Raw genomic sequence first — 14,959 nt, 5'->3', positions numbered from 1 at the left:
GTTTTGCAGGACCCATCATCGTAGAAGAAAAATAAGCACCATGCTACAGAGCTGGTGGTATAGTCACACAAAGGCAGAAATCATCTCCAAAGCAGGCGCTGATGCATCACCAGCCATCAGTGCTATCAATGAATTTGGCCTCAGCATGAACCATGTATCAGGTTTTGGCATCCTTAATTCATCAGTTTTTGGAGCAGCTGACAAAATCTGTGTGCTGGTCCACATCCCCATCAACACAATTGATGCACTCAATGCAGGTGCAAGCATTTGAAGTATCTGGCATAGACTCCTTACAGTTACTTTCTTCCATGCTGGTGCCTTGTTCCTGACCCTAGGTCTCCTGGAGCTGCTTCTTTTCCATTGGGCCTTGGGCTTCGTCTGGAGACTATGGACCCCATATGCTGCATTATACCTATGGTCTCCATGCAGCCATCAGTGCAGTTTACCTAGGAAGGGCCCCATCCTGGAATCCAGTATGTGCTTCTTAAGAAGATGATTCTATATGGATTTCAGAAGAATATGTCTCTTCCCAGCTCTGGATCAAGGCACAGCAGCCTTTGTACTAGGTAGCTGAATTGATGAAGACTTTTTTTTACCTCATTAGTGGCCAGTAACAAAGAGGGCACCCTTCAACCTCTCCTTTCCAAAATATTAGATTTATTCCTATAAGGGGGAATCCCACTTGCCTCAACACCTCATGTGCCCTCACTAGAGGTCCCCTTGATCCCTCTCTATGGAGGAATCTATCCAGGCCAAGTATGGAGGCTGGGATACCATCATCTGGAGTAGACCTGGGAGAATTTCCCTCTAAGACAACAGAGGACTCTGCCACAATTACCCTTGTCTTTATTGGGGTCAGAGGCTAGAGACTGTCCACCTCTGGACTAAGAGGAAGTGTCTACAGACATCCCCTCTTACCTGACCTGCTGGATCATTTGTCTTTGCCAGAAGACCTCTCATACTCCAAATTCCTGGATAAATTGTGTAAGGTGACTGGAGTCAATTTCCTTAGGAACAAGGGTTCCTGCACAAAGGTCTTTGGATACTGTGGATTTTGGAAACATCTGCAGACCCAGTAGCAATATCAATTCATTCAATCCTTCAGGATCTGCAAACAAGAATATGGGATAATCCAGTCTCTTGTCCTGCAGTGGCCAGAATACTGAACTTCAAACATAGGATCCAACAATCTCCAGGTTTTGATTTGGTCCAACAGCTGCACCAGTCTGTGGTTGTGGAGTCAGCATTGAATTTGACTAAAAGGACCAGGACTTTCTCCAACACTCCCACCCAGGTATGGGCCCTAGGATGTAGGACAACTTCATGAAGAAAGTCTTCCAGAGCTCAATGCTCAACATTTGCATTGCTGCTTACCAATTTTACATGGTGCAATACTTACATGACTCTCTTGATAAATTGAAGCTTCTCATAGAGTCCCTCAACAGGGAACATGAGAGCTATTAATAGGCCCTTCTGGATGCAGAGGAGAGTATGCATCATCTCCTCTGGTCAGAGTATGAATCATTTAACACCATGACAAGATATTCTGCTGCAGCAATCGAAGCATGCAAGATGTCCTGACTAAGAGCTAATGTGAGTACATGCATAAAATGTTGGCTAATGTTCCATGTTTGAGGAACAATCTTTATGTGGTCATGATGAGAAAAACCATTGCCAAAATCAAGCAACAACATGCAGACATTCAATCCTTATAGATGGGGACAGATTGACTTTATTAATTTTGATGTCCTTACTTCTTTTATAAGGATCCCTTCTTCCAGAGACATCCCTTCTACCAATTCCAGTGGTATTACACCCCATCTGCACTTCCTCAGCAGCAATTTCCAGCTCATGGATGTCAGCTTGAGAGATGTCAGCCTAAAGTGCCACAGCAGACCCAGCCCAAGACTGGTCAGCGTTTGACAAGTTCAGTCCTCAGATGTTGATCCCTCCACTAGGGGGATTAATTCACCTGTAGCTTGAAGAATGGCATTGGATCACCAAAGACCGTTGGGTCCTCAGATTGTGGAGTCTACTCCCATTATTTCTTTATCCCCAAGAAGTCATGGAGATTCATACCCATTGTGGATTTATGAAGTCTGAACCAGAATCTGTTACAGGAAAATTTCAAAATGAACGTCCTCCATATCATCCTGCCCTCGGTCAAGTTTGGAGACTAGATGTGCACCCTGAATCTGAAAGATGTATATGCTCACATATCCAACCATCAGTCTCATTGGAAATATTGCAGGTTTGTGGTGTATTCTTCTCACTACCAATACAAGGTTCTTCCCTTCCAGCTCTTGGTGGTCCCAAGGGTCTTCATGCAATGCCTAGCAGTAACAGCAACACATTTTCATTTCTAGGGGATTTGTCTTCCATATCTGAAAGACTAGATAGTGATGGGACTTTCCCAAGCAGAGATATAGGACTCCACACAGAAGACAATCCAGCTGCTTTAGTCATTAGGGTACATAATCAACTTCACCAAGTTGAACTTGTTTCCTACTTAGAGAATCAAGTTCATCGTAGTGTTGATAGATTCAATGAAAGAGCATTCCTTCCATCAGATGAAGTGTCCTGTCTTTGAGCCCTAATTCATAATTTGCTGCAGTGGAAATCATGTCCTAGCTTGTGCAATCCTAGTTGTTCTCAGGTACATGAAGGCAGTGCTGTACCTCAACATGAGAGTTTTCAATGGGGTCTCCATGCTCAGTGGATCAGCTACCCCAACTCTTGTCACACTCCATGAAGGTCACCAAAGATGTCTCTTCTATGGTGGCTAGATCCACAAGTCTTGGAGATAGGTGCTCCCTTTCAACTCTATCTTGTTGGTAATGAATGTGTTCACAAGTGAGTAGGGCATGCACACGAGCTCTTTCCAAACTCAACAGAATGTATTTTATCAAATCAACCTCTTGGTACCATCTGCCATTCAACATGTATTAAGCGTGTTTTCAAATCTCCTTCAGAGAAAGAGAATTCTGATACAAAAAACCCAAGTAGCAATATTTTATGTAAAACAACAAGGAGAGACATGGTCATGTATCCTCTACCAGGAGTCTGAAATTTTGGAAATGGGCTCACAATCACAGATCTTTTTTCCAAGCAATTTATGTTCCTGGAATCTCCAAAAAGCTAGTGGATCATCTCAGCAGGGCTTTTTGTCCCCCATGAGTGTTCCCTGGACCAGTGTGTGGTAGACAAATGATTTGACCTCTAAGATTGTCCAGTCGGTCTATTTATGTCAGAAGACAACAAGAAAATCAACAGATTTTTCTCCATTCTTCAAAACAAGTTCAGATCCATGTACACACGTAAATGAGGTATTTTTAAAGTGACATGTGCGTAAATGTCATCCAACTTAAGCATGTTAAAAACAAGAACATGCCATACTGGGTCAGACCAAGGGTCCATCAAGCCCAGCATCCTGTTTCCAACAGTGGCCAAACCAGGCCATAAGAACCTGGCAAGTACCCAAAAACTAAGTCTATTCCATTTTACCGTTGCCGGTAATAGCAGTGGCTATTTTCTAAGTCAACTTAATTAATAGCAGGTAATGGACTTCTCCTCCAAGAACTTATCCAAACCTTTTTTAAACACAGCTACACTAACTGCACTAACCACATCCCCTGGCAACAAATTCCAGAGTTTAATTGTGTGTTGAGTGAAAAAGAACTTTCTCCAATTACCGTATTTTCCGGCGTATAAGACTAAATCTTCTCAAAAGTCGGGGGTCGTCTTATACGCCGGGTATCGTCTTATAGGGCGAATACCGTAGTTGTCGCCGGTAATCCAAAGTTACAGCGTCTGGTGCATTCCCCGCGCCCTCGCTCCTCAAGTCACTCCCCCGGATGCTGTAAAAGCATGCCCCTTTTGCCCAGCAATGGCCAATCGGGGAGTGAGGGAGCGCAGAATGAACTTTTTTACTGCATCCGGTGAGGGGAGGGAGTGACTCGAGGAGCGAAGGTGCACTGCCTAATTGGTCGGTGCAAGCCCCTTTTGCCCAGACCCGGCCAATCGGGCAGCACGCCCTCACTTCTCGAGTCACTCCCTCCTGCTGTAAATGTTGGAATGCGTTGGAAGAGGGGTAGTCTTATATGGCAAGTATATTCCAAACTCTATATTTTAACTGGAAAAGTTGGGGGTCGTCTTATACGCCCAGTCGTCTTATACGCCGGAAGATACGGTTTTAAATGTGCTACATGCTAAATTCATGGAGTGCCCCCTATTCTTTCTGTTATCTGAAAGAGTAAATAACCGATTCACATCTACCCGTTCTAGACCTCTCATGATTTTAAACACCTCTATCATATCCCCCCCTCAGCCGTCTGTTCTCCAAGCTGAAAAGTCCTAACCTCTTTAGTCTTTCCTCATAGGGGAGCTGTTCCATTCCCCTTATCATTTTGATAGCCCTTCTCTGTACCTTCTCCATCGCAATTATATCTTTTTTGAGATGCGGCAACCAGAATTGTACACAATATTCAAGGTGCGGTCTCTCCATGGAGCAATACAGCGGCATTATGACATTTTCCGTTTTATTCACCATTCCCTTTCTAATAATTCCCAACATTCTGTTTGCTTTTTTGACTGCCGTAGCACACTGAGCCAATGATTTAAATGTATTATACACTATGATGCCTAGATCTCTTTCATGGATAGTAGAACCTAATATGGAACCTAACATTGTGTAACTATAGCATGGGTTATTTTTCCCTATATACATCACCTTGCACTTATCCACATGAAATTTCATCTGCCATTTCGATGCCTAATTTTCCAGTCTCACAAGGTCTTCCTGCAATTTATCACAATCTGCTTGTGATTTAACTACTCTGAACAATTTTGTATCATTTGCAAATTTGATTACCTCACTCGTCGTATTTCTTTCCAGATCATTTATAAATATATTGAAAAGTAAGGGTCCCAATACAGATCCTTGAGGCACTCCACTGCCCACTCCCTTCCACTGAGAAAATTGTCCATTTAATCCTACTCTGTGTTTCCTGTCTCAATACTCCAGCCTAGCCGGTGGTCCCTCTCAGGATCTCCACTTGAGGGCGCTGTCATCTGCCACTGGCCCAGGGATTCACTATTTCTACTAAGTGTTACTCCTTACACTAATAGAGTGGTATCATCATCTGCCACTTATCAGACCATTACTCCTTTCTCTGCGGAAGCAGATCCATATCAGATAGCTAACTCCACGTGAGGCTCATACAGGTTGCTGGCTCCTCCTTCTATAGGAACAAAGCATAACACTTTGCCAACTTCTCCCCTCTGGGGGAGCAGAGCACTAACAAGATTGCTAATTCCTCCTCCTACAGGAGCCAAGCCTATCAGATCGCTAACTCCTCCCCTTGGGAGGAGCTGATTGATAACAGATCGCTCACTCCGCCCTCCTGGCGGGGTGAGCACTAACATCCAGAGGGACTGGAAGATAATCAGGATGAAGAGGAGGAGGAAGAAGAACTGACTCAGGAGGAATTGCAGGAAATACATTGCCTGAGTCAATGGCAGGCTGTAGAAGATACAAATATATTTTAGACAGTGATAGTGAATTTATATACATGATATGCTCAATAAATAATACAGAAAATCATATCTAGTTCTTTCTTGGCCACACTCTTTTGTGGGATGGGTTAAGCTCTGGTGTTTTGGAGTATCCAAGCCTAGTGCTCCTCTACAGTGGTGTCAGATCATAGCTGACACTGACCTCAGAGAGCATGGGACCTGGGGGCAGTTGCACATCTTAATACCTGCCAGATGGGCATGGAGGGCTGTGATGCAGCTGAGGGCTCCAGGCTGCTGAGGTGGGCCTATCCTCCTCAGCCACCTGTACCTTAATAGATGGGAGGGAGCATCACTCTGTGGTGATGGCATGGATGTTGCTGCATGCTGCAGTGGTGCAGCTGGTGGTAGCATAAGAGGATGTGGTACTATGATGTAGAGACACAGATGGAGCAGCCAAGGGAGCAGATGGAACTCCAGCCTGGGAAAGTGCTATCCAACCTCATAGTGCTGCAAAGACTGGTGGGGCTGCATCCAGGGAGCCATTACATAGTATGAAGCTGGCGGGGATTGTGGCTGTCAGAGTTGCCTCCTCTGGAGCATCTCTGTCCACACTGCAATCTGTGCCTCCTTTGCATCATGAATGCCCCTAGCTCCTGCCAAACACCCTAATCTCCTGCTACATACTCTGCATCTCAGTCCGGAGTCCTGCCATCTCCTCCACCAGTCTGGCATTCATTTCAATTAAATGTTGTCCTCCTCCTTAGAGCTGGGCATTTCGTGGCCACCTGCAAGCTGCTGGAGATCTGGCATGAGAGATTGGGTAACTGTTGCCTGGGTCTCAGCCATGTTCTCCTCCTCCATCATGGGCTGTCACTGCTCAGATGTGAGGTGCTGCTCTGCAGATCCATCCTCCTCCTCGTCTTCTTCAGGGCTAAGAGGTAGCACTTGAGAGCACTGCCTTGCATATTGGAGGCCACTAAGTCCTGGTGCATGTGAATCCTTAGGTTGCTGCTCTCCTGATAAAAGGAAGAGTGTACATACTTTGAATTTACATGTAATGTAGCTTCTTCTCTTCACAGTCACTGGAGCTGTCTCTCTGCCTACTAGAACAGATCCCTGTACCCATATCTAGCACATCCAGTTGCACCACAAACTGAATAGAAAGCATTATTTTGTGCTTATTGCAGGTCTGGATGATTAATATATTAGGCTTACCCTTATTCCCTGTGAATCAGTATTTCTCTCCATCTAGAAATAGACCTTTTTATTTGGCTGTATTTATTTCACAGTAATTTGTATCATGTGTCTTACAATATATCCAGCTCAGGTTTTCTCTTCAAACTGTCATTTCTTCTATCATACTAATCCTTTGACCTGTTGATTCAGTATAAATGGAGAATAGTTGATGACATTTATACCTCAGACCCAGCTGCTGGTGATAGACCAGTGCTGATGATTCCTTGAAATCAGTTTAGTGTTATAGTCCATATAATTTACCATTGGTGGGTGTAGATGAAGGGGCCAGGTCATTTAAACACCAAGGAGTGACTGATTGCTCTCAGCTGGGAACGTGGGTGTAAGAATCCTCAGAAAACACATGATTCCTGGATGCCTTGTAGAACACACTCTAAGCAGTCTTTTAGCAGGCAGATGTTCATTGAAAAATAGGTTTTTGAGAGATCTAAATATTACATAGAAACATAGAAACGACGGCAGAAGAAGACCAAACGGCCCATCCAGTCTGCCCAGCAAGCTACGCACTTTATCCATTTTTTTTTCCCTTTTTCTCTCTCCCACCTGTTACTATTGGCTTCCAGTACCCTCCAGCCCTAATTCCCCTCCACCCCACCACCAATTTAGAGAGCAGCTCCGTATCTGCATCCAAGTGACATCCAGCTCAATTAGGGGAAGCAACCACTATAACAAGCAGGCCACACCCTTGCCCCATACTCTTACCCACCCCTGTTTTTATTTTTATTTTTTGGAGATAGCAGCCTTCCATCCTTCCACTCAGTGAAGGTGGAACACTAACTACTGGCCACTGGCATCCCGCTCCGTGAATGCCTCTGTGGCTACTGCCGCTCCATGCAGTGTTTTGCTGCCTCCACTTGAAGTCGTTCACAGTTTTAGACTTCACCACTTCCTCCGGAAGGGCATTCCAGGCATCCACCACCCTCTCCGTGAAGAAATACTTCCTGACATTAGTTCTTAGTCTTCCTCCCTGGAGCCTCAGCTCGTGACCTCTGGTTCTGCTGATTTTTTTCTGACGGAAAAGGTTTGTCGTTGTCTTTGGATCATTAAAGTTTTTCAAGTATCTGAAAGTCTGAATCATATCACCCCTGCTCCTCCTTTCCTCCAGGGAGAACATATTTAGATTCTTCAATCTCTCCTCGTATGTCATCCGATGAAGACCCTCCACCTTCCTGGTTGCCCTTCTCTGTACCGCTTCCATCTTGTCCTTGTCTCTTTGTAGATACGGTCTCCAGAACTGAACACAGTACTCCAGGTGAGGCCTCACCAAGGACCCGTACAAGGGGATAATCACTTCCCTTTTCTTACTCGATATTCCTCTCTCTATGCATCCCAGCATTCTTCTGGCTTTTGCTATTGCCTTGTCGCATTGTTTCGCAGACTTCATATCATTAGACACTATCACCCCAAGGTCTCTTTGAAGAGAATGGAAGATGTGAGCTGGGAGCCTTCAGAAAGGAAGCACAGCCCTAACTGCAAGGCTAGCCAGTATGAGCATGGAGAGCGGTAGTCTTAGTGCAGTACATATATCAGACATCTGAATTAAGGATGGTAGGCCTTCTACTTTGTAGTACTGGTGGTGGCCCGGGAGGACCAGAAGCACATGGAAAACAATCAATATCCATTCGCAACATGTACGCAAAAGTTACACATATTTAGCATGCACAATATAAAATTCCCACGCATTTGTATGTGAGCCCATACGTGTGTAAACAGAGAGCTGGTGCAAATTTTTTTTTAAAGTAATCCTCATTCTTTCCAATACCTCATGCACATTAAGGGGAGAAGGTCCTCCATTCACTGGACTGTAAAAGGGCTTTGGCCTATTATCTGAAGAGAATTGAACCACATTGTCGGCTTCTCAACTTTTCATCTCTTACAACCCTAAGAAACTTGAAATAGCTGTTGTCAAATGCACATTGTCCATCTAGCTAGCAGAATGTATTGCATATTGCTATGCTTTGGCTGACCTCCAAATCACAGACTCTGTCAAAGGCAATCAGTGGCTCAACTAAGAGCTGTGTCCATTGAAGATAATCTGCAACGCTGCAGTCTAGTTGTTAGTTCACACCTTCACATACCATCACTGTATTGACAATCTTTCAAGAAGTGACAATAACTTGGGCAAGCAGTTTGTACAGCCTGTTCATCCAGTAGTTCACTCTCCACAGATTGTCTAGGTTGCTTTTTTAGTTACTGCTCAGCCTGCAACTCTCAGCTTTGGACTCCGGACGTATCAGAGCTAAATCAGTCCTCCTTGCCGATAGGGATAGCAAGTTTCATCACCATAAATGGCATTCTCCATAGACAGGATGGATTAGCCATATTTAATACCAGCCTGCCTCCCTGGAGAATCAACCTTCTAACTAAAGCTAAGCTCTATAATTGATTGAGGGACTTACGAGATAGGACATGCGCGGGAACTCCTATGCATGCTTAGTAGTAAAAGCTCTACTGAGCTAGAGAGAAGGGTCGGTTTGGCACCGTCAGATGATGTCACCCACATGTTATGGCCATTTCATCCTGCTGTCTATGGAGAACCTTATTTATGGTAAGCAAACTTGCTTAATGAAGTATTGATCATTTAAGGGGCAATAATCAAATTACTTGTGTTTGTGTAAACTCCCGAGGTACATTTTCCTGCAGGGTTTGCACCAATAAATCAAAGTAAATGTATGAGCATATGTTTGCTTTGATTATTATCCCCTTACAAATTACCCACACAGATTTGCTTTCTTGGTGGATTATTGATTCAAGAAAAACAATGTCAATAGTTTTCATTGTGCAAAACTATCCCCCCTTTCTCCAACCCTGGGAATGCTTATTTACAATGCAGACAAATTTACCTCTGTTGTTGAACTATATGGATAATTGTACCTGCATTGAGGATGGGCAATAATTAAAACCCTTTCTATGGGTAAAATAGCATTTTGCTGTTGGGATTTGGAACTTTGATTATGTTTACCTTTATAATTAATCATTATCACTTTCAAGACGGCAGTGGATAAGACAAATGTGTTGGCTCCTGAGCCCTGGCCTGATCCATTGGTTGCTGACTGATTTTAGTCAAGTTTGGAAAACTAATCATGAGTTTGCGGCATGAATAAATAAACAAATATTTAATAGTGATTAAATTAACTTTCATTTTTAATGTTTAGCAAGAAAAAAAATGCCACAATTGGCTATTAAATTAAAAACTATGTGACACAGTTACAATATGACTTTGTAGTGCCTAAAAATGTGCATTAATGTTATTTTCATAAGTAGTGCAATACATCCTCTACAACAAGAGACTGAAAAGTAAAACTTTCTTCTAAATATAAATTGTCACAGTTTGTTATGAAAAATTATTGTATTTATTTTGTTTAGAAGCCTTTACTACTTGTTAAAAATACAGAAGTAATCTTGGGGATGGTAACTTCTAAATAGTCACGCAGGTGCACATGTACGTGCATGTATGCTGGCTCATGCTGATGAATGTGACCATTTTAAAGCATACACGTGTAAATGTGTGCATTGTATAAAATAGGCTGAACACGTACATGTGCGTGCAATTTAATATGGACGTGCGCATGTGCATACAAATATCACCTCTTCCACATAAATAGGGACGTTTTAGTAGATACCTGTGACAGTGCAATTACCAGTTTCCCCAGTTCACTCCCAGTTAGCCTAAGTAAAGGATAGGACTTCCTACCCTCCCTAGTTAATTAGCTTCCCTTTTACCCTGTTAGCCCCTACCCTTAAAATCCTGCTGACTAGCCTATATTGTTTTGTTTCAGGACTTACTCGCCATCCATAGCAGAAGTAAGGTTACGCAGCAAGGGACCCCGGCGAGTGCTTGTGCGCATAAATATTTATAATGCAGATTACATTGAGACAACTAGGAATGCCCATGCCCCACTCAGACCACACCCACTCTCCGCCCTTTTTTTGCAAAAACGTTTTTGCGTTTACCAGGAGATTCACGCGGCACACGCCAACTTGACTTCTGCGCATGTCTCCCAGCTTCAGCATGCGTAAGACTTTTTAAAATCTACCTGAAAGTGAGGAATAATGTGTAATTTAAAAAGTCTAATTAAAAGTAAATATATATAAGAATTCATATTGAGCGGCACAACATTTAATTTTGTTGAACATGGACCACAGTATTAAATTCAGTTAAAGATTGTGACTAGGAAACCGTTTCCAATTTGAGAAATGCTAATGTATAATATAGTGGAATAAATACAAAGAAGAGCAACGACTGAAACAGAATATTAATCAATTTGCCCACATGTATTTTTGTCTTTTATGTTTTAGGTAATGGACAATGCCTTTTCTCAAAGGGAAAACATCTTTACTAGCCTGTACAGCAGTTTGAACCGAGCTATCCTTTACTGCCTCTCCAGATCACGCCAGTTGCTCACTGAATTGCTAAACCTGCTTTATGTGCTGAAAGTCCTTCTTGATCAGTTGGATATCATCTTTGCCACTTACAACTCCAATATAAATTTTATCACCTGCCTCATGCACTGTCTGTTCCAAATCAAAACTGGAAGGTAGAACTTCTTTTCTATAGTTGATGTCTTTCCTCTGCTGTTTACAAAATTGTCTTTGTGTGGGGCTAGAAAAGAGAAAAGAAGATAATATAGGAGATATATTGAGAGGTATTGAAATGCTAGTAAGAACCTGAATAGCAATTTTCAACCCCACAGAGCCCAGCAAGTGCAAAGTGTGCACAATAAAGTACAAGTGGAAATTTAATAATGAAATCTCTGTGTGCTTTAGCTTGCCAGCTCTAAATCTGCTCCATGCTCCACCTTTTTTTCAACATGGGCAAAAGTACGCACTCTATGAAATAGTGTTCATACTGCTGAGGAGAGAGCAGTTTTCAGCCTGGAGAATATACTCCAGTAACTGCATAGTCATCAGGCAAATTCCTTCAAAAATTATCCTCCATAAGCAGAAACTTCTCTGTGACATTCCTTTGAAAGAAAGAAACAGGAAGACTAATAATGATGATGATGCAGTTTACATTTATGTATTTCCAAATGTGGTTAAAGGGATTAAATCTTGGAAATGCACAGTTACCTCATCATGTGTACGCATCTCCTTGCATTACACATTTACATACAATAACTTAGGCGCCAGATTCTTTACACGAGATCCCATTGCAAGTATTTTAATCACACATATAAGAGACCTATCTGAACTAGGCTTATTGCTTGGCCTAACTCCTAGTCGGCATGTGTCCACTTCACAACTGGAAGTATTTAGTAGGGATGTGCATTCATTTCAAAGGAACACTAAAAATGGGACAAATGAATCCATTTTCGATTCATTCCAAATGCAATGAACCGACAATGGACTCATGTAAATATCTGAACATTTTTGGGTGTCTTTGTTTTTCTGTGTGTGTGTGAGTGAAAAAAAAAAGATGTTCTGGAGGCCCTCTGAATCCCTCCCACACACCCCAAAAGAAGCTTGGGGCCCAGAGCAGACCCAGCAAGGGCCTCCCCAGGCTCCTCCAACCTTCCTTGCTCCTTGTTTGGGTCTGCCTGGCTGGATCTAACTGTACCTCTCTAACCGTCCCACTCCCTCTTCTTCCAAAAGTCATTGGGACTGGAGGCCAGGGACACCTCCTTAGTCCCCATTACCTCTTCCATTGGAGTCCAGTGGTTGTATGGCTAGTATGTCTGTGCAATATGGTACCAGCCGCACCTGAGAGAGTCAGTGAAGTAACATCATTTTAGCACCATTTAGAGGGCCAGCACTGCCATTTTTTAAGAGACCACAACAAGGCAGGAGTGAGTAGGCTTCTTTCCTGCCCTTTAAAACCACTGCCTCCCCACGGAAGGAGTATGTGGGGGCTGGGGGAGGTGCCCACTCCCTGGAGCCAATTACTTATTTGGGGGGGGGGGGGTGGAGGGGTCTGGCTAGGTGAAGCTAGGCAGGCCTAGACCCCAAGCTAGTTTGCAGCAGAAGGGAGAAGGATTGAAGGGTCAGGGGGAGGTCACAACTGATTCTGGACTTGGGTCTGGGCTCTGAGGCTTCTATTGGGGCAGAAGTGAGGTTGGAGGGCCTCTGGGAGGCCCATTTTGATTTTTTGTTGTTGTTTTGATTTTCTTTTTAGGGTGTTTAATATTTTTTTTTGATTTGGCAAAGGAAATGAAATGAAAAAATAAAATATTAAACAAAAAAACAAAACAAAATATACCCCTGGAAAAAAAAACCTAAAATAAAAATCTTGGGCCTATGTAACCCTACTAATTAGTATTCTAGCTGGCAGTCTCAGCAGAGAGGCCAAGGAATAAAGTAATTTGGGAACTGATTTATTCTTTCACTTTCTAGATGTGGTGACTTCAGAACAGGAGCAAGTCCTATGGATACAGCAGTAGGAAGAAATGTTAGGAAGAAATGTTGTGGTTTACTGTTCTATTAATATAGAGGCTTTCAGTTTCCAGTGTTGTCAGTCTCATATAGGGGTGGGCAAACTCTTTGGCCTATGGACCACCTTGGGAGAGCAGTTCAGGGAGGGTCAAATGAGGGCTTTTTTCTTGGAATTCTGAGGAGCAGAGAGTTTCCTGAAAGTCTGAGGATCTGAATAGTGGGGGAGAGGGTCCCACCTGGAAGTCCAGTGAACCAACATTGACACTTCTGGTCCGACAGTATCACTTCTGGGATCTAATGCACTGCTGTAAAATAGATTAAAAGCTCCTGCAGGTCAGATAAGTCCCATAACCATAGTTCCCTATACGTACTCGGATCAGTTCAGACTCCTGGGTTTTGCCTCCCCTCCAGCAGATGGAGACAGAGAAGTTTTAACAGACTCCGTCCTATACCCCTGAGGTGCCACCTAGAGTCTGTCAGTATATCTCTATCTCCAGCAGATGGTGGAGGTGCAAAACCTTTAGTCTGGGTTTGGTGTTAGGTTTTTAGTTTGTTGGTATTCGTTCCTTGGGAAATCTTAAAAAGACAAGGATTTAGTAAAGAAAACAACAAAAAAAAAAAAACCAACAAGGAGAGAAGATATCTCTTTACTTTAAGCCTCCCAGGGGTTTGCTAGGTCCTGGTGGGACCATCCCCCCTGGTAGCAGAGGCTCTGGAGCAGAGGGTTGGGAGCCCTGTAACTGCCCGCAGCTGAGGGTGATACCAGGGAGCCCGGTTCACTCACTCTCTGAAGATCTGCACACAGGAAAAAAAAACCCAACGCTGAAATGATTTTTTAAATTTCTGAGCCGGCCTAGCGGTCTCTTTCGGCCCTCCTTCCTTCCGATGCCATTTTCGCCGTCCTTTTCAGTTCCTACGAGCTCCTAAGGATTTGTCTTGGTCATGCTGGTTCTTTTTTCGGCCCCCAATCCTAATTTAGCTCGGGCGTCATGCTGCATGGTGCGGCTGGCGGGCCGGAGTTTGTACCTGTTGCTTGTCGGGAGGGGAAGGCTCTTCGGGGAAGCCGATTCCGGCAAAATCGCATCGCAGCAGCTCTAGAGCAAGCATACGTGTGGACGTGGGAGGGGAGAATTAGTGCGGCAACCTCAGGACCCTTTTCTCCTCAGCGCAGGTACTGAAGCCTTACTGCGAACGTTCAGGGAGCAGGAGAAGGCTGCCCTGCAGGCGGGGAGCTCCCCACCACCTCTTTCGCCGCGTTCTGCCCCTGGGGGGGGGTCGACTTACAGGCACTCAGATCTCTTCCTCAGTGGAGGAACAGGGGAAAGACTCGGATGAGTCTTCTTTCTCGTTCTCCTCCAATTTTGTTTTGTTGCTGCATAAAACCTTCAAAGCATAGAAAACAGCAAAGAGCCAGGGTACTAAGGTACCCCATAAGGTCCCGGCGTTACTGGAGGCTGGGACAGGAGCCTCATCACTCCACAAGCCTCCAAGTCACACAGTGGTATAGAAGCCCCCAAGGCCAAACGCCCTGTCCGGTTCCTTTCTGGTCTGGTGGACAGTTCATATACGGACGGTGCGGATGAAGGGGAGTCTCCTCCGCAAGTCCCTGGTGAGGGACCGGATACGGATCAGGATTACCAGCTCCAACCGGCCAAGCCAGTGGGCACGCCTCTAAAGGAGGGCGATGATCCCAAAGTGGTCTGCCTGTTCAGAAGGGATGCACTAGATCCATTTATCCCGGCCATTCTAGAGGAGCTGGGCATTGAGGTTTCTTTGGAGGACTCACGGTTTGGGGCTATGGATCCTGTGATGGTGGGGCTCA

At 44.1% G+C, this 14,959-nt stretch overlaps 1 protein-coding gene across 2 annotated transcripts in view; it reads left to right on the top strand.

The window, feature by feature from the left end:
* WDFY4 (WDFY family member 4) overlaps nt 1-14,959 on the top strand; it is a 746,928-nt gene that overhangs the window by 310,891 nt on the left and 421,078 nt on the right. For both annotated transcript variants that reach the window (XM_029609624.1, XM_029609625.1), the window contains one exon: nt 11,068-11,306. In XM_029609624.1, coding sequence (XP_029465484.1) covers nt 11,068-11,306 — 239 coding nt within the window. The remainder of the gene's footprint in view (nt 1-11,067; nt 11,307-14,959) is intronic.

The sequence above is a fragment of the Rhinatrema bivittatum genome, chromosome 7 (assembly GCF_901001135.1).
Source record: "Rhinatrema bivittatum chromosome 7, aRhiBiv1.1, whole genome shotgun sequence".
NCBI classification, from domain to species: Eukaryota; Metazoa; Chordata; class Amphibia; order Gymnophiona; family Rhinatrematidae; genus Rhinatrema; species Rhinatrema bivittatum.
The sequence above is the reverse complement of the archived record's forward strand: the minus strand, read 5'-3'. Positions and strand labels throughout refer to the sequence as shown.